The sequence below is a fragment of the Sturnira hondurensis genome, unplaced genomic scaffold (genome assembly GCF_014824575.4).
Source record: "Sturnira hondurensis isolate 20B ecotype Veracruz unplaced genomic scaffold, ASM1482457v3 Scaffold0019216, whole genome shotgun sequence".
Lineage (NCBI taxonomy): Eukaryota > Metazoa > Chordata > Mammalia > Chiroptera > Phyllostomidae > Sturnira > Sturnira hondurensis.
The window spans coordinates 2664968-2690031 of NW_028091847.1; the positions used below are offsets into that span (position 1 = coordinate 2664968).

Here is a 25064-nt window from a genome sequence, read left to right on the forward strand (position 1 = left end):
AGCCCTGGGGTGTCCAGCCTGTTGACTGGTCACTGATCAGAGCTGCAGGCTCACAAAGGAAGCTGCACCCACAGCATTCTGCTGTGGACATGATGAGCTTTGCAAGCATCGTTGGGATGGCTTTGTTTTCTGCGAGGCCCAGCATTTTCTTTCTCCAGGTTGGGCAGGTCTGCGGGCTTCTGCCCAGTCCCCTCCCCAACAGTTGGAATACAGAAGCCAGAAGATGTGCTTTTGAGAAGCTGTAAGACTGTGTGCAAATCAGAAAAGTGGGCGTCAGTGGCCTGTGTGTGGTCTCCATTGGCAAAGCTGGAGTTGGGGGCAACGTTGTTTACTTTTAATTAATGAATTTAGATCATGGGGAAAGGCCACCTAGGACTATGTTCCACTTGGAGGAGTCCAGGTGTTCTTTTGTTGTAAAGGAGAAGGTGGGGACTATAAAAGGGTAGTTTACCTTCCCCAAATCTTCATTCATCTGCTCAGTACCACCCCTGCAGTTTAGTTCTGACTGATGTAAATGGTGGTTAAATGGTTCTAGCTGGTCTGGATGGAAGGTTTTTGTTTTCAAACTTCCTAACTACACTAAACTGGGGAGGGTGACCCTCTGCAACCACACCTGAGATGCCCTTTGGTTCCCCATCTAAGGGGAACCAACCTTACTGGAGAGTTAGAGCCTTCAGCCCCACCCTTCACCTCCAGGGATGGGTGGGATGGGAGAGGGGCTGAGGGTGGAATTTACATCCATGACCAATGGTGTAATCAATCATGCCTCCACAAAGAAGCCTCCATGAAAACTCAAAAGTGCAGGGTTTGAAGAGTTCTGGTTTGGTGAGTTTGTGGATGTGCTGGGTGAGTAGTGCAACCAAGGGGCATGGAGGCTCCACGTGCCTTACCCATCCCCCCCGCCCCTGCCATGCATTGCCCTAGCCTGCTCTTCCATTGGAGATTCTTGAGCTCTCTCTCTGTATACGAGACTGCTTCTCTGGTAAGTAAAATGTTTTCCTGAGTTCCGTGAGCCACCCTAGAAAATCAATAGAACCCGGGAAGGTGGTATGGGACTCCCTAGCACACAGCCAGTCAGAAGCGTAAGTAACAACGTGGAGTTGCATTTGGCACCTTCAGCGTGTGAGAAAGGGGCAGGCGTTCGGGGCTGACGCCTCAACCCGGGGGGTCTGACGCCGTCTCCAGGCTCGTGCCAGAACCAAGTGAAGCTGTGGGACACCCAGCTGGTGTGACAGAGTCGCTTCATGTGGGGGAACCCCCAGCGTTTAATGACCAGAAGTGCCAGGAGGGAAGCAGTCTGAGCAGAATTCTGTGCGTAGAGGAGAAAAACAGAGTTTCCCTTACAAGAGCCTAGAAACAGGTAAGTACAGTCAGCTGTATTTATCTGCTCTTAGACAACACAGCAAAGACAACACAACGAAGGAAAGATAGTCTTTTCAACACACGGTGCTGCAACAATTGGACATCCACACGCAAAAAAAATAATAATGAATCTCAATCACCTTGGGTTTAGTGATGACTTTTTAGCTGTGACACCGAAGGTGGGGAATCTGAGGCTGAAAGGAAAGCCCCTGATTAACTTATATTTTTATGAGACCACCCTGTGATCTGAGTGGTAAATGGATTGCATGAAGCAAAACCGGGGGCTGGGAAGCAGTTTGGAGGCCATTGCCCAAGTCTAGATAGGAAAGGGAGGTTCATGGTAATGAGATGAACACCGCTGGGGCAAGACGGTAACATATCGACTGAAGTGCCAATGATTATTAGAGCCACCAGGGGGTTGCTGGTCTGATGCTTTGGGGAGCACCCAGGGGCCTGAGGGTGGAGAGGACAGCAGAAGGCCACACACAGAGGAGGGAAGTGGGGGTGGGGCCTGGGAGGGAACTGTGGAGGGGGAGGCAGTGCCTAATGCTGCCGAGTGTAAGGGTCCTAGGTGCTCTTGGACAGAGATAATGGGCAGCCTTGACCCTAAATATTACAAAATCTGCATCATTAAACAGGGCGGGGAAGGCCTCCTAGCAGATTCTGTTACCTTTTCCTAACACAACACAAAAGATGCTTGTTCGTTGTTGTCTCATCTTTACGCAGTTCTCTCCACCGCCTCCAGTCTTTGCTGGGAATGGGCATCGGGGTAGGTGCCATCCTGTGTTTCATTCTTGAAGATCTCCTTTGGCACACTTACTTACTGGAGATGGGGATGACTTTCAATTGATCGGATACTTCCAAGGATTCCAGCATTTGTTCTATTTGGCACAGTAGCAGTTTTACGGGGAAGAGAGTGGTGAGCATCGGTACTCAGACTCGAGAGATAAAGGGGGGTGCTCACACCTAGAAATTCATTACCATAATTTTTTCTAGGTGATATGAATCGAAACAACTAGTGAAACATTTACTGCCTGTCAGTGATTCTGACAAATAAGCTGTGGTCAAGACAAAGGTTGCTAAATAGGCGATTTGTGAGCAGGAAAAAACAAGGATTATACTCCATGTCAATTCTTCCATAATAAGCCTATTACAGCAACTCCATGTTATTATTATGGAAACATAGTTTTGCTGATTAGTTTATTAACAGACAACTCGGCCCTGGCTGGTGTGGCTCAGTGGATTGAGCACTCGACTGTGAAGCAAAGGGTCGCTGGTTCCATTCCGAGTCAGGGCACATGCCTGGGTCACGGCCAGGTCCCCAGTAGGGGGACATGAAAAAGGTAACCACACATTGATGTTTCCCTCCCTCTCTTTCTCCTTCCCTTCCCCTCTCTCTAAAAATAAACAAATAAATAAGTAAATCTTTTAAGAAAACCCAGACGACTCGGATGTTAAGTAGCTGCTTTGCACACACCAGGAGTGCCTGCCACTCCAGGGGAGGCAGAGGTTTGCCTTCTAGCGCTTCCTCCTCCTCGGAGCAGACAGCGCGTGCAGCAGACAGCACGGCTGCCGCACGCCTGCCGCTGGGCGGTCTCTGCTGCTGGCGCACAGTGGCCAGCTTGGGACTATGAAACCTTTTCATGAAAAGCCACACTTGTATTCTTTGTGTGTAATTTTATAACTACAATAAAATATTTACTATAGAGTGCTGTTTTATCTTCTTCCTTTGAAAATATGCAGTTATGGCAAAAAGCACAAATGGTAAGGAATAGGGACCAAACAACTTTAAAGGAAAATATATTTTATTGTAATTTACTGAACATTCAATATATACTGGTAATATGGAAGTTTTTCTGTATTTAAGACTAGGATATAATCATTGGTGCTTAGCCAAAGGCTCCACTGCATGCTTACCACTAACAGAATGCTTTACTGAATAAAAACACAGTACCAAACAAAATGAATTCAAGTATTTTCTTTACAAATTCATTTAAAGTTTGTTCTGTCCAGTCTGATGACCAACACAAGAAAGGTAGAGATACTCGTTGAATGTAATTAGCTGCTTTTATGTAGCACATATCTTTCAGTCCACAAGTACATTATTAACTGATAGAAACCACTCAATATAACCATTTTGTAGAACTAGAGATAAATTTCTAGGAAAGACTTTACAACCTCATCTTTCACACACAACCCGACAGTGTAAGTTGAAAGAGGACAGACCCAATGACTTTCCTCACAGAGCTCACGATTAAAGTCGTCTTCTATCAAAACCCGTATTTCTGATCCGTTATCAACATTGAGGCAAGGCGCAAATATTCCCAAAGAAAGAAATATGATGTACGTGTGACGGCCTGTTCGGCAACAGCGAGCACTGCATTAGAAACGGCCTCACCCCAGGAATCCCAGGGTGGATCGGCCGCCTTCACTGAGACTCCCTTCCCTGCAGCGTGGCGGGAAGTCTCAGTGTCGAGAGGAATCCCCTTGAGTTCTTCGACGCTGGCGGCCACAGCTTTCCTCCCAAATGTTCCTCCTGCAGCCAGTTCTGAACAGAAGGAAAATCAGTCATCAGAATATTACTTGCCAAATACCACACCAACTATAACAATATGAGCTACCTGTCAACCTGTCAACCATCAGTGGCTGTTTACTTGCTAAGATTATACATAGCGGACGTGGAACTGGAGCACTGGATGCTAATCACAATGTCTACAAGAAAATACTTCTTTTGTCATCAGTGCAAAGGAATTCATCCGGCTGTAAGGCGGGTTCTATCAGGCATCTTGAGCGATGAGATGAAATCCCATGCCAAAGCGGGCCAAGCACAGCTGGCAGCCTGGGATGGACGTAAGCACCGGGGACGAAACCAAAAGGACAGTTGCGTGGTCTATTTTCATGCACACGTGGAATTACAAACTGCAAGTGGACACTCTGGAAAGTTAACTGTTACTTAGACTGCGCTGTCCACAACAACAGTCACTAGTCACAAGTGGCTATTCAAGTTTAAGTTAAAATTAAATGAAATAGAAAATTCAGGCCTCAGTCACCCTAATCACATCCCAGCAGCCACATGCGGCCTGTCGCCGCGGTGCCAGGCAGCACGACAGAGAGTGTCTCCGTCACTGCAGGGCGTTCTATTGCACAGACTTGACCCTGGACTCACGTCTTTTCCAGTATAAGGGGGCCGGGACCTCCTTTCTCTGTGGTAACCCATATGTATCACTGTTTTCTGATCACCTCACAGACTATAACACAAATGACTGAAATATGTTTATCCCCAACACATATAATCCAACAAATCAAAGATGTCTTGGCTGGAGCAACTTAAAATATCAAAGAACCAGGACAAGAGGAAATCAAATACAGAAACACCGACTCTGTATCCAAACTTCACGCTGTCTCCCCTGTGAGTCTAGGTCCTCAGTCAGGCCAGTGCCATTTCTGGGCACCTCCTTGTCTCCTATTCTTTCCAGCTATTATATTTTTTAAACAAAATCATTTTTACATTGGTAGCAAGACATCATTCAATTTACTTAATGATAAAGCCACTCTGTCTGCACCACAGTCAATAAAAACCGCTGCCAGAAAACGTTGAGAAAACCCCAGTTACGGAGGAATCACCAAGAAAGCACGAGATTTGGGCAACATGACCGAAAAAAAAAGACTCATTCAAGTTAAGACAACCAGAACTAACAGCAATATTGATTTTTCCTTTAAAGAGCAACTGTATAAAGTCCATAATCTCGACTTTTCATTTCACATTTACTTTCACGCTGTGTTCTGACCAACCATAAATCTTCCCAAGTACACTTTAAATACGTCTCATCATATTACTAGGTTATAAGATTATTTTTCTGATTCATTTACCTGATTTTCATGGTTGTCTAGCTGACAAAAACACACCTGAAAAGCAATACATGACTTTAATTCACAGGAATAAAAGCAAGTAATTCAATGAAGATGATAAATACTCAACTATGAATATAGTTTTCACAAGTAGTGGGCAGATCACAGTTTATAACCACAGACACTGGTTATACACGAAAGCCATGAGCCTGAGATACAATAGCATATACTCACATCCTGATTCAAAATCAACTGCTGCACACTCTTCTGGGCCACAAAATGGTAATGAACTTCATAGACAGCACATGGCTCACTGTGGAGTGTGGTCTTTATCCTCCTCCCCCATTGCTTGAGCTGACAAAGGCGACTTAAAAATCTTCTCAAAATCAGCTTTTGGAAGATAAATATTATAATTAAATAAGGAGCTGAACTTCCGATCAATCACAATAATGAAAATATGGTTTGTCCCTTATTTGAATTCCCTCTTAATAATGTCTCTGTCTGTCAGCATCTGCAAAATATCTCAGTAGTAACAGACATAGTGCTCGAGTCACTGGCCAACTTGGTGTTTAAACTGGTAACTGTGTATGAGACCCTGCATCCCTGCCGGCTATAGCACCACGGCCGGCAGGGCCAGAAAGGACACAGTTCTGTTTTGAGCACGGGCAAAAACAACGCAGCACCTCACAGCTGCATTGTAACTAGACCCTGCTTTAGTGTATTAAGGAAATAATGACATAGTAACAATGTCTTAATTACTGGGGAAAAGCCACTCTTATCACATTAGAAATTGAAATTCTTGTCACGTATTTTTCCCAGAAGCCAATCTAGCTTTTTGCCTTGTGTTCCAAAAAAGATCAGCCTATGCACGTGCTGATCTCTCATACATCACAAGGAACATGCAATCTCCTTCCCTACAGTATTTCAGAGAGGAAAATGTTAATACACATCAGAGTTGCAGTTAACAGTCATTTGATTTCTAACTTTCATCTTTACCACTGGAAGAGACCAGTTAGAAATTCATTCTATTAGTTCTGCCCAAGGGCAGCTATTTTATTGTATTAAATCTTAGAATAAAGTACCCTGGACTAAAAAAGAGGTTCATCTTATTTTTTTCTACTACCTGGAGTAGTTTTCTTCTCGTGTTTGCTCTGTTAGCTATCACAAATACTTAGACATACTAGGTTCTGCTATTTTGACACAGAGCTTAAAAAAGGAGGTTAAAAATAAAATCCTGGCTATAATTTTAGGTATATCAAATAGAAAAACATTACCCTCTTTCAAGGGCCTATTCTTCCTTCTTCACCAGAGTTTGAAAGGGATCTCATGAATGGACGACCAGCAGCAGCTCGACCGGAATCAGGCAGAAAGCAATACAACCTGGAAAAGAGACAGTGACTATGTTGATACATCAATCAAGCAGATACCGCAGTTTTCATGATGATACTTGAAGAAATAATGTCTGAGACCAAGCGTCCCTGTCTTGCTACGGGAGTGAGCCAGACAGAGATTGCAGGAGACACTTGCTCTGGGCAGGGGAAAGGACAATGTAGCACTGCACAGCCACATCGTGACAGTTAGCCCGACCTGCCGGCAATGGGAAAATCATGTTGCTCATGAATACTTGCATTAATTTCTGGTATATCTTGTGGACTTGAGCCTTAATTCCTTTGCTCCACATATTTATTTGCTTCATCCAAAACAAGCACCTTGATCCACTTTGGAAAAAAATTTTTTAAAAAGTCTTACTTAAGTGTGGGTTGTACGTAGAGACTTCTTCCCAAAGACTGTGGTGTGGAACTGGAGGGAGAAGGGGAACTTCACACTGGAGACACCTCTTAACTACTACTTCAGTCAGGTGGTCAAGGTCAATGTCAACAGTCCAAACCTTGATATAATGAGCAAGTGGCACTTTACCCCTGTGGTCCTCCTCCCCAAAAAGGCCTAACACCAGTCTAACCTTCAAAAAAACCTCAGACAAATGTCGATACTGAGGCTTTCCGCAAAAAACAGGACCAATGCTCCTCAAAACTGCCATGGTCATCGTGAACAAAGAAAATCTGACCAAGTGCCACAGCCAAGGGGAGACCTGACAATTAAATGTGGTGTGGTAACCTGGGTGGGCTCCTGCAACAGAAGAAGACATTAGGTGAAAACTAAGGAAATCTGAATAAACTTGGAACTTCAGTTCATAATAATGTATTGATATTGGTCCATTCATTTTAATAATGTACCATACTAATATTAGATGTTACTAATATGCAAAACCAGGTGCAAGACATATGGGAACTCTCTGTACCATCTTCTCAATTTGTCTGTAAACCTAAAATCACTCTAAAAACAAAGTCTATTAAAGAGAAATCTTTGTATTACCTCTAGATATTGATGCATGGCAACTGGCTTAAGCAATTATGCTAATTATTCTTTTCCTATAACCCACAAATCACTGGTTAAGAAATGCTTTAGGAAAAACATGGTAATACTTACAAAGATATCTTTTACTGAACACCTCTTGTTCTTCCTGGAGTGCCGACAACCAGTACGTGCTGCAACAGTCTGCATTTTTTTGCATTTCACTTTGGACACTGATTCCACAAAGCCCGCACGGCAAGTCGCTTCCAGATAGTATTCAAGTGCCAGAATCACCTTTTGAATCTAAAAGTCAAAAGCTTTAGATTATTATGTGGTAGAAATAAAGGCTCTATCAAATGACTTCTGAAGCACAAGGTCAAATGCTGAACTGTTCATATTTAGTTTACAATTCTGGTCTGCAAACAGCTTTTACCCAGCACAACATAGAATCACTACTAAGTTTATAATTAATCAAGCTGCTTCATCGTAAAATCCTTTTAAGTGTCTCATTTTTAAAAAACTCCTCACTTGAGAATATGCTTATTGATTGTAGAGAGCCAGGAAGGGAGAGGGAGAGGGAGAGGGAGAGGGAGAGGGAGAGAGAGAGAGAGAGAGAGAGAGAGAGGAACACTGATTGGTAGCCTCTCAGTGTGTGCAGGCTGGGGACCACACCCACAACGTGGCATGTGCCCGGACCTGAGATCGAACCTGCAACCTTTTGCTGTACAGAAGGACACTCCAACCAGTTGAGCCACCAGCCAGGCCTAAGTGTCTCATTTTTAATTAGATTTTTGTGCCTTTGCAGACCTGGGATCCTCAGTTTCTTAGCGACACTAGTTAGATAATTAAAGAGCCAAAACAAACATATCCTTTATTCTTCTTCTGTGTGTAAGACATGTAAGTAGTAAAACAAGCTCTGTTTTTACAGCTCAAGGTAAATTGTTCTGACATGTATTTGCTGATTATGATTTACTTTAAAAATAAGTACCTTTTCAACAGGAAAATGTGACTTATACAGCCTTGATCATAATAAAGCCTACAGTTAAGAAAAGTTTGATTAAAAGAAAAGACAGCCCTGGCTACTGTAGCTCAGTGGATTGAGCGCGGGCCTGCGAACCAGAGGATCTCGGTTTGATTCCCAGTCAGGGCACATGCCTGGGTTGCAGGCTGGTTCCCTGCTGGCGGGCCTCCAGCAGGGGACGCATGAAAGGCAACCATACATTGATGTTTCTCTCCCTCTCTCCTTACCCTCTAAGATAAATAAATAAATAAAATCTTAAAAAAAAAGAAAATACAGCAGTGAACTTTGATAACAGTGTTGGGGCCCACAGCAGGCCACCCCAAACTATCCCACAGTGGCATATTGATTACTTTGAATTAAAGTTACTTGACAAGCGGCTGGTGAAAGAAGGACCCACTGATCCTCGCCTGTGGCCTTGAAAGCAGGAGATAAATCTCTGCAGCTAAAGGCACCCCCCTTGCTGCAGAGCAGCTAAAAAGGTCACCCTCACCACCTGAGTGAGGAATCCAGGGCCGAACAGCTTCCATAAACCAATCCTGTTACTTCTTTACTAATTTACTGTACAAGCCCAAACTTTGTTTAGATTCCTCTAAAAATAAATAAAAAAAATATTTTTAAAAAAAGAATAAAACATACTGTCTCCCTCACTAGAAACAGCCACTGACTGTAAACCCATTTTCTGACTTTAACCATACCCTGTAGTCATTTTTGATGCTGGCCATATTTCTTCCTGTTTATATATAACATAATAAAAATGAAAAGACATAAAATTATACATGTACAGCAATGAATAGTACAGATATGCAAATATTTTATTATATTAGCCCAGCTGATAGATATTTGATTTGGTAAAATCATTATGCTTTAATTATTATCGAACAGTATGTTTCTTTTTACTGAAATTCAAGATATCCATAACATTCTTAATTGCTTGGCTTTTTCCAACTTAAAATTTAAAAACTTAGTAATTATTTAATGATTTATGCCTAAGAATCACACTTATTAAAAGTCAAATTATAATGGCTAATAACAGCTAAAACTAATTAGGTACTTTCAATGTCCCCAGACACTTGATGAGGATTGAATACAACAATCCCATGAAGTGGACAATTATCATCATCCACACTTTAAAGAACAGGTAACTGAGGCCCAGAGAGATTATGTAACTTGCCCGCTGCCATTCAAGGGATGGAGCTGAGCTATGAATCCAGGTGTATCTCACTCCAGAATGTGAGCTCTTACACTACACACTATACTGCTTTAATCCTACCTTTACAGCGATGTATGGATCTCCTGCAATGCATGTGAATAAAACCTGCAATTGCATCAAAACCAAATGACATGGCATTGTGATATAATATATAAAATAAACTTCCAACATCATAGAGTAAATAAATATTCTTCGACCCTTTGATGCGGTTATTTCTTTCCCAATATATAATATAAATGCCACAGTGGGGAACTTGAACATAAAGCAACTGTCCAGCCCTTCTGAAAGATAAATCTGCTTCTGTTAACTAGATTCGCTCCCACAAGAAGAAAGAATTCCCCAGGAGTCTTTGAACTGCACACCTGGTGAAGAACAGCAGAACTGAAACGCTTTTAAGGCGTCCTGGGCCCATTACTCACCAGTTCTGTACGGAAGGGCAAGTAAGTGCCTTTCGTTAAAATCATAACATCGATTAGCACCAGTCCGCACACAGGGAGCGCCCTGCAAACGCACACTGTAAATGGTTAGGAGGCGTATGCGTGTTATTGCTGACTGGGGCTGCCAGACAAAAGACAGTTAAATTTCAGACAAATAACAAATAATGTCAGATATTTTATATCATTATGTTTTACATTTTAATTTTATCTTATGTTGGGGACATAGTTCTATTAAAAGATTATTTGTCGTTTATCTGAAATTTACATTAACTAGCATCTTGTATTTTCATCGCCAAGTCTAGCAACCTTATTTTCGCTCACGCGGCGAGGGGCGCAGAAAGGCTGGAAAGGCTGGCAGGCCCAGCGCCGTTCCCCCACCTCGTGAAGGGAGAAACTGAGGCAAACGGCAAGGGAAGAAGGGGGAGGGTGGTTGTAGGAGGACTCCCTCCCGGAGGCGGAATGAAAGCAGAATTTCCTGACGCGTAGCTTCTTCCCTCTCCACCACCGTCCCGCAGACCCTCCAGTAGCAGCTCTCACCGTCCCGGGGGGCCGAACGCACCGCCCCGCCCCTCGCCCCGCCTTTACCTCGGCGGCCGCAGCAGGCTCCGGACTCGCTGCCGCCGGTTCTTCTCCGCCGCCACCAGCAGCAGGACATCACACAAGCCTCCGTCATTTCCCTGAAGCCTGGCCCCTTGCAGATGTGTGGCTCAGAAGCCTCCCCAAACCGTCTCTCCATCCCAGACAGAAATCTCTTGTCCTCCTCTGGCCACCGTCTAGTCCGAACCAAGAAATAGCCCAATCCGAGAGGGGCATTCGGGAGGGCGCGTCACTGCGCAAACCAATCAGAGAACAGAGCAGGGTTTTGCGGCGATCGGCCAATCGGACTGCGTGCTTCCCCCGCCCCTTGGGCTGGGCTCTTACTGGAGGGGTTTGCTTTGTCCTCAGCCTCAGTGGGAAAGCGGGAGCGAGGTCCGTCTGTCCTCCTGTGGTCGGATGGTTCCTTTTCTCTCTTGCGCTCCAGGGCTAGGAACCCTCATGACCTTTAATCTTTAGAGCATTCTAAGGACAGAGGGTAGCTGTAGGCAGATTTAAACAAGTGTGGGATAAGGAAAATGCAAACATTTGTTTTCTAGAATGTGAAAACACTAAAAAAAATTCTCTCCTTAATCATCTTGAAATCAAAATTACGGAATTTTAGGACTTATTTTTTTCTATAATGCTTTTTAAAAAATTAAGATGTAATTGACAAGTGTTTATATGTTAAAATTGGTATATAACATTGTGTAAGTTTAAGACGTGTCTATACAATGGGTTGATTTGATACATTTATGTATTGCATTAGATTATCATCATAGCCATAGCTAACACCTCTATTGCATCACATTATTATTTTTTGTGGTAATGATATTTAAGATCTAGCCTGTTAGCAATCTTGAATTATATAACGTAGTATTGTTGGCTATAACCATTGTGCAGTGCATTAGATCTCCAGAACTTATTCAACTTTGGGTTGCAAGTTGGTGGACTTTATTTTTTATAGCAGTTTTAGGTTCACAGCAAAATTGAGCAGAAGATACAGAGATTTTCCATGCACTGCTTGCCACCACATATGCACAGCCTCCCCCATCATGCACGTCCCCCACCAGAGTGGTGCATTTGTTATAGTGAATGAGCCTTCATAGACAGACCACCTGTTCCTTCCTCCCTACTTGTAACTCCTGGCAACCAGCAATCTTTTTACTGTGTCCATAGTTTTACCATTTCCAAATGTCACATAGTAGGAAACAGCTATTTCAGATTGTCTTCTTTCACTTAATATTTATGCATTTAAGCTTCTTCCCTGTTTTTTCATGACTTGATAGCTTATTTCTAATGCTGAATACTACTCCACTGTCTGGATGTACCACAGTTTATCTACTCATTCACTTACTGAAAGACATCTTGGTTGTTTCCAAGTTTTGGCACTTATGAATAAAACTCCTACAAATACCAATGCGCAGGTTTTTGTGTGGACATAATATCAAGGAGCACAATTTTTTAATCACATGGTAAGAGTGTGTTTACTTTTGTGAAAAATTGTCCAAATTCTCTTCCAAAGTGTCTGTATCATTTTGCATTCCCACCAGCAATGAGTGAGAATTCCTGTTGTTCCACATCCTTACCAGCATTTGGTGTTATCAGTGTTTAGGATTTTGGCTATTCTAGAGCAAGTGTGCAGTGTTTGTCAGTATTTTAGTTCACAAGTTCCCTGATGATGTGTGATATGGAACATCTTCTCATGTGTTCAGTTGCCATCTTCTTTGCTGATGTGTAAGGTAAGGTCTTTGGGTCATTTTTATAATCAGCTTGTTTGTTCTTTTACTGTTGAGGTTTTTTAAAAAAATTTATCCACTGATTTTTAGAGAGAGAGGAAGAGAGGGAAACATTGATTTGTTTTTCCATGTTTTTATGCATTCACAGGTTGATGCCTGTGTGTTCTCTGCCTGGGGATGGGATCTGAAACCCTGGCACATCAGGATAGCACTATAACCAAGTGAGCTATGGGGCCAGGGCCCTTCGGTTGAGTTTTATGAGTTCTTTTTATATTTTAGATAACAGTCCTTTAGCAGATATATCTGTTGTAAATAATTTCTCCCAGTCTGAAGCTTCTCTTTTTATTCTCTTGGTAGTGTCCACACAGAGCAGAAAACCTTTCTTTTAATGAAATCCAACTCACCAATTCTGTCTTTCATGGGCCATGCCTTTGGTGCAGTATCTAGACAGACTTCATCAAACCCTAGGTAATCTAGATTTTCTCTTATTTTGTCTTTTTTTTAAGTTATATTTTATTGATTATGCTATTACAGTTATCCTGATTTCCCCCTCTTTGTTCCCCTCCACCCAGCACCCACACTCCATCAGGCAATCTCCCCACTGTTGTTCATGTCCGTGGGTCATGAGTATAAGTTCTTTGGCTACTCCATTTCCTATACTGTACTTTACATCTCCGTGGCCATTCTGTCACTACCTATTTGTACTTCTTAATCACCTCAGCTCTTCATCAATTCCCCCACACCCCCTCCCATCTGGCAACCATCAAAATGCTCTCTGTATCCACGATTCCGTCTCTGTTCTTCTTGTTGGCTTAGTTTGTTTTTTAGATTCAGTTGTTGATAGATTTGTATTTATTGTCATTTTATTATTCATAGTTTCGATCTTCCTTCTTTTCTTAAATATGTCCCTTAACATTTCATATAATAATGATTTGGTGATGATGAACTGCTTCAGTTTTTTCTTCTTTGGGAAACTCTTTATCTGCCCTTCAACAGTAGGACAGTAGCCTCTGTCCCAGAGGCTATTTATTCTATCCCCATGTTTTTGGATTAGTTTTTCTTCTTGTTCTGATTTGTTGTTTTTTGCTTCCTTGCATTAGACATCATGGATTTGATTCTCAGCTTCATCCACTCTACTGTTGTTTCTTTGCAAATTGTTCTTTACTTTAATCAGTGTATTGTTCATTTCTGGTTGGATTTTTTTTATGCTGCTGAGGTCCTCACTAAATTCCTTGAGCATACTTATAGTGTTTTGAACTCTGCATCTGATAGATCAATTATCTCCATTTCATTTAGCTCTTTTCTGGAGTTTTGATCTGTACTTTCATTTGGGCCCTGTTTCTTTCTCCTCATTTTAGCAGCCTCCTTGTGTTTATTTCTGTGTATTAGGTAGAGCTACTTTGACTCTGTGCCTTGGTAGCGTGGCCTAATGTAGTAGGTGTCTTGTAGGGTCCAGTGGCACACCCTACCCAACCACTTAAGCTAGGTATTTAAGGTGCACACTTTGCGTCGGTTGAGTACACCCTCCTTTAGTTGAGCCTTGGTTGCTGTTGGCAGATCAATGGGAGGAATTTACCCAGGTCAATCAGTTTCAAGGACTGGGTGTGACCAATTACACACCAACCTCCACCCTGCATGGAGGATCACCCTCCACCCTGCGGGGGCAGCCTTGTGGTGCTCCCATGTAGTCTATAGCTGCCCACTGGGTGTGCTGGCCCTGGGGTTTCCTGGGTGGTGCAGGCCAAGGTCAGCCTCCACCTGTGTTTTGCTTGGGGCTGCCCTGCCTGAGCTATAAAGCAATCTGAGATGGCTTGGAGATTCCCAGGTGAACCCAAGCTGTGAATCAAAGCTAGCTGCTGCTAGTGCGGTGCCTGAGGCTCACTGAGACCAGCTTTTGCTTGTTTGAGAAGATTTAGGAAGTTGTGATGCATGAGCCAAGATTAACTATTCATATGGAAAAGCAGCTTGGGTGGGCCCATTAGTTGGGTCTGCAGAGTCTGGGGATTTCCAAGGTGGGTTAAACAGTGTTATCCAGGTTGATGGAGTCTCAGGTACGGCACTTGCGTGACAGCTCTGTAGGTGGGATTTTAGAGCAGGGGACAATGGCCTCTGCTCACCTCGTGCCAGATATTTTAGTATCTCCATATATACCACTGGTGCCTTTCAAGCTGCTATCCTGGTGCTGGAGCTCAGAGGAAGTGAGTTTAGTGGGTGAGTCCATGTGTGGGTTCTTTAAGAGGAACTGCTTGGGTCTCCAGAAGTTTATTCCACTGACTCAATCCCTGTCGGTTTTTGCAGCCAGAAGTTATGGGAACTTATCTTCCTGGACTGGAACCTTGACATGGGGGCCCGATATGGGGCTGGATTCCTCATTCCTGAAATACCCTTCTGGAATTTTTATACACCAATTATGAGTGAGAGACTTACCCATTTTGCATCTCCTTTCCTCTTACCAGTCTCAATGGATGTGGTTTAATTTCATAGTTGTCATACTTCCATCCAACTCAATTTCTGATGCTTCTGAGTAATGGTTGTTCTATATTTTAGTTGTAATTTTGATGTGGTTGTGCAAAGTGGTGAGCATGTCTGCTTATGTTGCCATCTTGGCTGGAAGTGTCTCTTATGTTTTCTTATAATTTTGTATTTTACATTTAGGCATGTGGTCCATTTTGAGTTAATTTTTGTAAAGAGTGTAAGGTCTGTGTCTAGATTCTTTTTTCTTTTTTTCACTTGTGGGTGTCCAGTTGTTCCAGCATCATTTGTTGAAAAAACAATCTTTGCTCCATTGTATTGCTTTTGCTCCTTTGTCAATGATCTGTTGGCAAAGTGATCTATATTTATGTGAGTCTATCTATGGGATATCTATGCTTTTCAGCTGATCTATCTATCTACTCAGTTGTCAATACCACAGTCTTGATTACTGTGACTTTACAGTATATCTTTTTTAAAAGAAAAGTTTTTATTTATTTATTTTTAGAGAGAGAGGGAGGGAGAAAGAGAGGGAGAAAAACATCAATGTGAGAGAGGACCATCAATCAGTTGCTTCTCATATGCACCCCTACTGGGGACTGAACCTGCAACCCAGGCAGGTGCCCTGACTGGGGTTCCAGCAAGAAACCTTTTGCTTTGTGGGATGAGGCCCAACCAACTGAGCCACACTGGTCAGGGCTATAGTAAATCTTGAAGCTGGGTAGTATTGGTCGACAAACTTTGTTCTTTTTCAATTTATTGTGTGTTGGCTGTTCTTGGTATTTTGTCTCTCCATATAAACTTGAGAATCAGTTTTTTTTAAATATTCACAAAACAATTTGTTAGGATTTTGATTGAACTTGCATTAGAACTGGTCTTCACTATGAGGACCTGGTAGAGCTTGTGGAGGTAAAATTCATAAGTGGCCCCCCTCCCTATGACTGAGTCCCCTTGCAGCTTTTCTTTGATTTTTCCACACTGAGCTTCCATTAAGCCATCAATTACAGTTCTGGTTTCCCTACCCTAGCACTGGTTCCTGCAGAGAGCGCTGCATGTGGGCTTTCGTAATTGTGATTCTCTGTATTTGCCTGTTATCCTCTCTAACTTGGGGGCAGTGGTTTGCGCTGTGACCTAATGTCTCTTATGAAGCTAAGAAGAGTTATTGATTCTTCAATTTTCAGCTTTTTTCTTGTTAGAATGGAGTGGCGACTTCCAAGCTTTTAATTTAATTTTATTATTTTTTTTTGCTCAACTGGAAACAGGAGGTCCCAGAATACATATTTTAAAAATAAAAATAGGTAAAGCATGCATCTTAGTCTCTGTGGGATACTCAAAATCAGTGCTGAAAAGAAAATGCAAAGCAAATTAAATATCCACCCAATTAGAAACCTCTAATTTCTAAGTAAGAAAGCAATTAACAAAGTCATCCTACAGAAAGCAAAAGAAAGGAATTAGGATAAAAGAAGAAGTCAATCAATTGAAAAATAGATACGAATACTAATAAATATAAGATTTAAAAGAAAAAGTAATAGGATAGTTGTCCAACCTTTAAGAAAGACAGGAAGCACAATCAAAATATACAATGATAAAGGGAAATAACAACAGACATTGAAATAATTAATAGAATTGCAGGGAATTACTTTACTCAACTCCATAAAATCACTTTGAAAACCTGGATGAAATTACAAGAAAATATAAATTATCAAAATATCCCCCCCAAAGGTAGAAATTCTAAGAAGACCAGTCAGTTATCATAGAAGATCCAGATGGCGATAGAGAACCGCCTTTTCCCATGCCTCCACGCATAAAGGTGCCAAGCCTGTGTTATTTCACAGAACAATTCTACCGAGCAACTTTAAAGAGCACATGAGTCTATTGCTATTGGTCTGTCCTGAGCATAGAAAAAGAAGGAAACCTTCCAAATTCTGTTTATGAAGTGAGTATAACACTGATAAAATCTAATAAAACATACAAGTATCCCACACATACCCCCTGGCCATAGAAATTCTTAAACAGTAATCAAAGCAGCATGAGATTGGTGAAAGAATAGACACAAAAGATCAAGTGAACAAAATAAAGTGCCCAGATATAGACCTACACAAATACAATCAACTGATCTTTGACAACAGGCAATTCAGGCTAGTTCAGGAGACAGAAGATGACAGTGGAATGACTGTCAGAATGGTGTGAGCTCAGGTGACTTCAGTTCTTGGGTTCACCTATCCAGTCGTTTGTGCAGGAGGGGCCAGTGGTGTGACCCTCTTAGTCAAAGATCACGGTCTGGTCTGCATATTAAAACAAATGAGCTCACAACTCAGAGAGGCTTATCCTACCAGATGGCAATGGAGGAAGAAGTACCCTCATAATGTTGAGGGAGGCCCAAGCCTCCATAAACAAGAAGTTTTCACTGAGGGACATTCTCTCATTCTGGGCTTCATCTGGGAGCTGTGTGGTTCGCAGACGAATAGGTATTTATAGAGGTGAACAAGGTACAATATGTATGGTAGCCCAAGGTCAATGGGGAAGATGCAGCGGAGCAGAGCGAGGTATGGAGAAAGAGGCCCTTCAGAGGGTTTTATCTCGAGGGATTTTCGGTGAGCCCTGCCACGTGCTGCCACGCCCCTCTACCCACTTGATCCTCTATTTCCTGACACCTTCTCCGTCACCTCTCTGTCTCCCCACCAGTTCAGTAGGTCCAAACAACCATTCTAAAAAACGTTTTAAAGTGTGAAAAATGTTAAACATGCACAAAAGTAGAATAGTAAAATAACCCCTATACCACCACGATTTAACAATTATTAATGTTTTAAGTATTTACCTCATTTATTCTCATTGGCGGTTGAAAGTACGGACAGTAACATCTCATCCCTCGAGACTCCAGTAGACTCGCGCGCTTCCAGGGGAATGAGGGTGTTTTCTTACATAACTATGACACCTCACTTTCCAAGTGCAAGTCAATTTGGACCATTGTTTTGAAAAAATGAAATAGAATAGAAAGTATTTTAGGGCTTCACATGTAGTAAGGCAAAAAATTATTCCATACAATTTTTCAATTATGTGTCTGTATGTCTACCTGTATGTCTACTGTATGATGTAAAACTTATATTACATTGTGGTTTCCAGTTTAATAAGTTTGTGGTGCCCAAAGTGTGGCATCAGTATTCCTGGGACTTGTGAGAAATGCACATTCTCAGGTCCCTTCCCACACTACCAGATCAAAATCTCTGGAGGTGGAACCTGGAATCTGTTTTTTAAAAACCACCTGGCAAATGATTCGCTAGTTTGAGAACCACTGATCTGGACTGAACTAGGTGGCCCCAGTGGTGCCCCAGGCATCCCTCACCCTCATCTGAGGCACACAAGGTGGGTCCTTTGTCTTTCTCTTTATTGTCAGAGCCAGTGCTGATAGTCCACCAACAGGGAGATGGAATCCACCTTGGCAGGGTTTGGAGGAGGTTCCTCTTTGCCAGCCCAGGCAAATCCTTACCTGAAAGAAGAAAACGGTCTAGCCTCGTAAGATTAGTAATATGCAGTTTGGTCCTTGTACCAGCAGCATCTGTGAAATTAGACTAAACCCCTTACAGGGTTATTGCGAGGCTTAAATGATGTTTGTGAAATACCATTATACCGGGCATAGAGCAGCCACTTACTGTATGGTGATGGTAGTTGCTGTACTTGACACTGTCTACCACAACTCTGGCCATCTATAATCAATAGATGTGACTTTTAATTAATTAATTGGAGAGGGAGGCAGGCTATTCTGTCTGGCTTGTTCCTTAATTTTGCCATATTTTAGAGCAAGGAAACAGATCATAATTAGGAAGGAGAAAAGGACGCACCGAGGGCATTAGAATGGGGAAGGAGAGAAGATCAGAAGCACGCCCACATTTGTAAGAGCAATGGAGAGAATGACTTGGAGGAACGAGTCGCGGACTATTGAAAACTATGTGCTCATTTCTTTTTACACTTATCGGATCTCAGAACTGGAAATGGAACTGGGAGATCGGAAATGACCCCTTCCCCCGTGACCAAGGCGAAGCAGTCCAGGCCCTGGGAGAGCATGTGTCAGTGATGCAGGGACAGAATTGATTTCTGCAGACAGCCACTGCCTGCTACATCTTGCTGTAAATGCAGCCAATTCGTCTCCATGGAAACCTATGAAGACTGTGAAGGTACAGATGTGGGAAAGAACAGCAGCACTCTGAGTGTGATTTATTTCCTTTCGATCTCTTTTTTCTTTCATTCCTATTCATAAGCTTCTCCCACTTCCTCTTACTCTCTTCATTTCCCCACTCCCTTCTTTTCGTGATTCTCACCCTTAAGGGCATGGCTTAATCCAGGAAGCTGAGGATCTGCAAAGTCCAGAATGTTCCATATCATCTCTTTAACAATGTGCTGGTTCCTAGTGACCCAAACTTACAATGGGCTCTGACTGGGCACCTGGGTTCTGACTGCTACTAATAGGAAACATCTCCCTTGTTTCCTCAAAAATACTCGTGGCCCTTGAATAGGGTCAGAAACCATCATGGAAACACAATCCAGAGCTGTTTACTCCTTTGGGTCTTTAACCCCTTTCTGAATAATTTGCAGGAGGATGCTATTAAAAACAAACAAAAAGGTCGTTCCACTTGTGCAGGCAGAGTGAAAGGTGTCTAAACCTCCTTTCTCCTAGAAGGAAGAAACCTCAGCACACACCTCATGGTGCAGGTGGACTAACATCATCTCTTACCTGGAACAGGTAGAATAAAATGTTCCCCCAAATTACTCCATCAGGTCAAGCCCTCTAGAACTAAGGCAGTTATCAATAAGTTATTATAAAGCAATGGTCTGAGAACTACCCTCTTATTTTAAATTTGTTTTTTGGATCTAAAGCCAAGCCACAGATTACCTGGTTGGGAAAGTTCCTTTGTGCATCCCATAATAAGTGCTTCTCTGAATCCCAGAATGCTTTGCTTCACTAAGTATACCTGGACAGCAGAGTTCTATATCCGGATAGCTGTGTTCCAGAAAAGGAGAAGCCTCCTAACCTACTTCCTAACTGGTTAACCCCAGCAACTTCTGTGTTCCCGAAGGAAAAGTAAGCCCCACCTTCGGTGGACAGGACCTGAGGTCCCTCTCGGTGTTCTTGCCCTCTGCAGAGCCCCAATAAATCCGCCTTTGCTTTTATCAGTGTCCCTGGTCTAAAATCTTTTATATCAGGAGATAAGAACCCAAACTTGTTGATAACATTAACCACAGCCCACAGTTGTAACAGAAAGAATTTTAAAATGTCCCCCAAACCCGGAGATGAGTGGCGAGTGCCTACTGTTAGAAATTGGACCCAGAGTATTTGGGGTTTGGTTCTTTTTTTTTTTTTTAACACGTGTGAAGAGGAAACTTGAGTTTCCCGGCATTAGTTCAGAACATGTGCATGTGGATGGTCCCAGTACTCTGGCGATTGGATATTCAGGGTTCCCTGTTGTCCAGTATTGAGGGACCACCTGCCCGAATNCCGGAGATGAGTGGCGAGTGCCTACTGTTAGAAATTGGACCCAGAGTATTTGGGGTTTGGTTCTTTTTTTTTTTTTTAACACGTGTGAAGAGGAAACTTGAGTTTCCCGGCATTAGTTCAGAACATGTGCATGTGGATGGTCCCAGTACTCTGGTGATTGAATATTCAGGGTTCCCTGTTGTCCAGTATTGAGGGACCACCTGCCCGAATTTGCGTTTGCTTAGGCTTTCCCCTGCAGAGCCCTGCTGAACAGGGTTAGTCTTTCTCTTCCTTTCCTACTGTCAGGTAGTATCTGGAACCATCTAAGAAAGCCGCGGGAGAGCGTCTCCCACCCACTAGATGCTCGGAAAAGACGCTCCTGGAACTGATGAGAAGAGGAGGGACGGCAAAGGTGCTGTGCCAGGACCTTTCCAGGGTGGAGGGCCATGCGCCTGGCAGCTGGCGTTCGGAGCAGTGGCGCAAGCGGTAGCTGCAGAAAGGGAAGGGCCCACACGGTGGAGACGTGTGTGCGCACATGCGTGCCCAGCCCTGTCTGGGCCTCAAGTGCGGGTGTGTCCAGTGGACTCTGATAACTGCGTAGAACAACTCCTAAAGAAGGAGGCGGGGACTCCAACCGCCCCCACCCCTCCGCAACCGCCTCTCAGCCTCGAGTCAGGAGAAGGGAACCACCAGCAGGCCGTCACCCAGCCCTCCTTCCCGAATCCTGGCGGGATGGCTCCCCCTCTGCCAGTTAGCCCCCTTCTCACCTCCGCTTCTCCGCAGATCCCCGGGGAGAAAGGAGGAGGGGCGAGGTGAGAAGGCGCACAGTCGGCGTTCAGAACCCCGGTACTGGCCAACTCCCTCCACTCCGAGTCTCCCGGGAGCGGGAGCGTGGGCTGCCCGCTAGGAAGGGGTCGCAGCTACCTCACACGTAAACAGACGGTGCTGAGGCGTGTGTGCACCTCCCCCACAGCCCCCAGCATCGCCCAGGGGCGGGGATAGGTGGGCACGAAGGCGGGAAGCGTGGAGAGCCCTGCTGGGCGGGGAGTGGGCGGTTCAGAGCAGCGGGTCCTTCTGCCGCCTCTTCTCCTCCACTCTCCGCACTCGCAGGTTCTGCGCTTCCCCTGCCGGCAAACCAAGAACCATCCTCCATCCCAACCCTCCTGCGAGGCCGCGCCGGAGACCCTACGACCCAGGACCTCCGATCCAGAAACCCCGGTGCTCCCTCGGCCAGGAAAGCCCTGATGCGCAGTTACGGTGAGACTGGAGCGACTTGATTTTCTCACCCACAGAGCTGCCATTGACCAGGCTCTCAAAACCAGACGTCACGTTGGAAAAGCTGCTGGACTTAATCTTTAAAATAATCCCCCGGACGGGGTGGCTGGTATCGTCTGGCCCCGTGGCCCGGGAGAGTTGGCCTTGGCTGACAGTGACCCGTTTCGTCTCAGAAGAGAGAGAGGGACTGCAGAGCTCGGAGCATCCTACGGAGGAGATGCCCTTTGAAAACCATCCAGAGCAGCGGTAGAAACAGTTTTGTGTTGCTTTGTTTTGTTTATGTATTGATTTTTGGTGTGTGAAATGCCATTTTGGTTAAAAGAAGAAATGGCCCCTCAAGAGCTCACCCGACGACTGACCACAGTGACCACTCATATCGGTAAATGAAACCTTTTTTTTCCTTTCTCGAGTTTGTTAATGAAGGGTGCGGGTGAAGTCTGGGGCGGCTTTCCCCCTGTTCTCATCCGCGGCCTGGGGGCAGTGGCTTCCTCGGGAAGGCCGTGGGGCGCTGCCCTGCATCTCCGCCTGGATGCTGCTCGGAGCTGTAGGTAACAGGCATCCCCAGGGCGCGGCGCGCGCGACCCTGCGGTCCCCATGTCTGGTAGGTCCCAGGCAGGCCGTGGGGCACGCTGCCAAGGCAGTTTTACCAGGCAGTTGCCAACTCTGCTGGGCCCTAGACCGAGGTCTAGTGGGCTGTTAAGGATCCATTACCCGCTTCTGACCCAGGGCGAGGGTGGGAGCTGTGTCGTAATTTACCAGGTAATGGGGAAAGACAGGGAACAGGAGGGACGAATGCCCCTGTTTCCAGCAGCAACCTCTGCCAAACCATTGGAGGCTAGTTCACCAGAGAACGTAGTGAAATGCAGGTTCTTCCCCCACCCCTTCTCCGGACACACTCAGGTGGAGAGGCTTTGGAAGCGTTTGACTAGAATTTCGGGGTCATTTTCTCTATTGCTCACTTCACTTTGAAACCCTTCCATGAGTGCAAATCAGTTTTCACTGCTAAAGTCTGGACGTTTGTACCTCAGTGTCATGCCCATTGGTTAAAGCTGCCTTCTTGGTATTTATATGTTAAGTCTTGATGCTATTAGTGAGTAATCACTGCTCTTTGAGTTCCCTGGTCCAGTGTGTTCAGTACAGTAATGATATCTGGGGTGAGTGATACACCTGCGGGGGTATACTTTCTGAAGATGGCCAATATGGCAAGGCCCAGTTTTGATGATTCTCTTTTCAAAAATGTTTCTGGGGCCAAATGTGGCAGCCAAACTGGTTTTTTAAAACTGGTTTGACCTAAGAGGAAAGGTCAGCAGAATCCTAACAGGGAAGGCTGTGAAATAGCCTTCCCTGTTAATGTGAAATAGTGCTGAAGACAGGGTGAAATAAGAAGAAAAATAATAAAAGAGCATTTAGAATTCGAATGTGTTGAATGCTGAGATGACTGTGCCCAATATCAGCTTGTGCGTGAAATTGTGGTATAGGGAGAGAGAGTAGTGGACTAGGGGTATGACCTGTTGGATTCATGTCCTTCCCTGGATAAGCCACTGAACCTCAGGCTGAAACAGGAATTTTAAGAATTTTTTCCTATTCAGCTCCAAGGATACTTGTAAGATAAGGTGGGTAAAAACACTGTTTATACTGTGATGCATTGTTGATCATCTGTCTGGGCCCTGTCCCACTGAAGGTCTTGGGCAGGTCACTGGGCTGGGAGGTAGACCTGGGCGAGTAGTAAGGTCCTATTTTTCTGGATGTAGATCTTCCTGAAGGTCTGATGGGCAATACTCCTCAGCTAACACTAGGCTGCCTGAGGGGGTCAGGCTGTGGAGTTTTTTGCCCATCTTGCTCCCTCCCTCCTTTCATAGTCAGCTCCATGTAGGATACAAACATGCCTTAGTGTAGTTTCTGCCTCCGAAGAACTACCGCTGACCCAGGGCATCTGTGCTCTTTGCAGAATTCTGTCTCCTGTGTGACCTCACAAGCCTATGGAATAGGTGGGGTATATACCCCATAGGTGGCGTATACATTATTATATCCCGCCTATGGTTTCAGGGGTAACAAGGGGTAGGCTTGGGACCAGAAGGCAGCTCTTCAGATGCTCTGTTTGGGGATCTCATTGAGGGGGCCTCTAATGCTGCCTCTTGAATAGGGTCAGAAAGCCCCTATTCAAGCCCCACCAGCCCCTGCCTTCACGGGGAGTTGCAGTGAGTGGCCAGTAGAACTTCTGCTGGGGTGTATTAGCTCTGCATTTGACTGTTCTTTTCAGGAGTTTCCTTGGGGAGCAGCTTTTGAGGTGTGTGGTCATGAGTTGGGAAAGGGTTGAAAAGTGCTTGGAGTCACTCACCAGGGTAACAATATGGAAGCACCATATAGCTGTGGAGTTCTGCCGTGTCTGGGTCATCTTCCTCTCTGTCTACCACAGCACAAAGGGCAAGGTCATGGCAGCTGTTGAGATCTCTATGTTGGCTTCACGTACCGGACTATTCCATTTTTACTCCAAAGTACTACATTATTCTGGTGAGACCCAATAATAACTTTCCAAAAGGTTTAAGGAATAAAATAGGTCCCAGGAGAAACAGGCAATCAAGTTTTATCTTGTAAATCTTATCACATTTTTAGACTTTTGAAAAATATACTACTCGGATGTTATATCTCAGTTATATATTTTTAAAAAATGTACTTCCATATTCACTGGCCACCCCTGTTCCTCAGCCAGCCTCTCCTCCAGCTGGGGTTTCTGCTCTTTCCACCATCCCAGAGATGTGCTGATTCAAATCTGCGTCCTCTTCATTCAGCTTAGGAAATATCTCATGGGTCTCTTTCCTCACGCCCATTCCCACTGCTACCTGCATCTGAGCTGATCAGGACTTCATTCTTCCTGACTAACCATTGTGCAAGCCCCCTGCCTCTCCTGTATTTGCTTCTAACCTATACCAGGAATAAAAACAAAACAAAACAACAACAGTGAAAACTCACAGCAACACAGTACTTGTGTATTACAGAAACTTACGTAGTCATTTTCTGTAGTTTGGAGTACAAGCCCCTCACTATTTGGCACCCTTTAGACTTTCCAGCACTTGGTATCTCTATACCTATGGCTGTTCAACTTGGACTATTGAGTCCTTCAGCTTTGTTCCCCTATAATTTCCACTCTATCTGTTCTCACCTCTAAACATATTCTTCTGCTTTCCCTCCACCTAGAATGACCCTTTAATATATTTCTTCCCACACCTTACAAGCCCAATCCAATGCTTCCTTTTTCAGGGACTTTCTTTCATCCTGCCAGAGGGATATAATGAGCCCCACTTCTGAC

The 25064-nt window shown here is 44.1% G+C and overlaps 1 protein-coding gene, 1 long non-coding RNA gene and 2 other non-coding genes across 6 annotated transcripts in view; 1 reads left to right on the forward strand and 3 right to left on the reverse strand.

Annotated features, from left to right (window-relative positions):
• Positions 1-3192: 3192 nt before the first annotated feature.
• On the reverse strand, positions 3193-23561 carry LOC118974195 (uncharacterized). 3 transcript variants are annotated; one of them, XR_005063800.1, is made up of 6 exons: positions 10817-10996; positions 7699-7866; positions 7172-7338; positions 6486-6591; positions 5446-5601; positions 3193-3910 (listed from the first exon to the last, which is right to left on the reverse strand). It is a non-coding gene; the product is annotated as an uncharacterized LOC118974195 (long non-coding RNA). The 3 variants fall into 3 exon arrangements; XR_005063798.1 differs by lacking the exons at positions 3193-3910; positions 10817-10996 and adding exons at positions 10791-10800; positions 23551-23561 and having other exon boundaries at positions 5102-5601; XR_005063799.1 differs by lacking the exons at positions 3193-3910; positions 10817-10996 and adding an exon at positions 10214-10726 and having other exon boundaries at positions 5102-5601.
• LOC118974295 (small nucleolar RNA SNORA63) lies at positions 5795-5925 on the reverse strand. The gene has a single exon (XR_005063860.1). It is a non-coding gene; the product is annotated as a small nucleolar RNA SNORA63 (small nucleolar RNA).
• LOC118974302 (small nucleolar RNA SNORA81) lies at positions 6263-6432 on the reverse strand. The gene has a single exon (XR_005063865.1). It is a non-coding gene; the product is annotated as a small nucleolar RNA SNORA81 (small nucleolar RNA).
• The window catches only part of MCF2L2 (MCF.2 cell line derived transforming sequence-like 2), a 207875-nt gene continuing 203954 nt past the window's right edge, over positions 21144-25064 (forward strand). Inside the window, exon 1 of the mRNA XM_037027562.1 lies at positions 21144-22136. Coding sequence (XP_036883457.1) covers positions 22061-22136 — 76 coding nt within the window. The 5' untranslated portion in view covers positions 21144-22060. The remainder of the gene's footprint in view (positions 22137-25064) is intronic.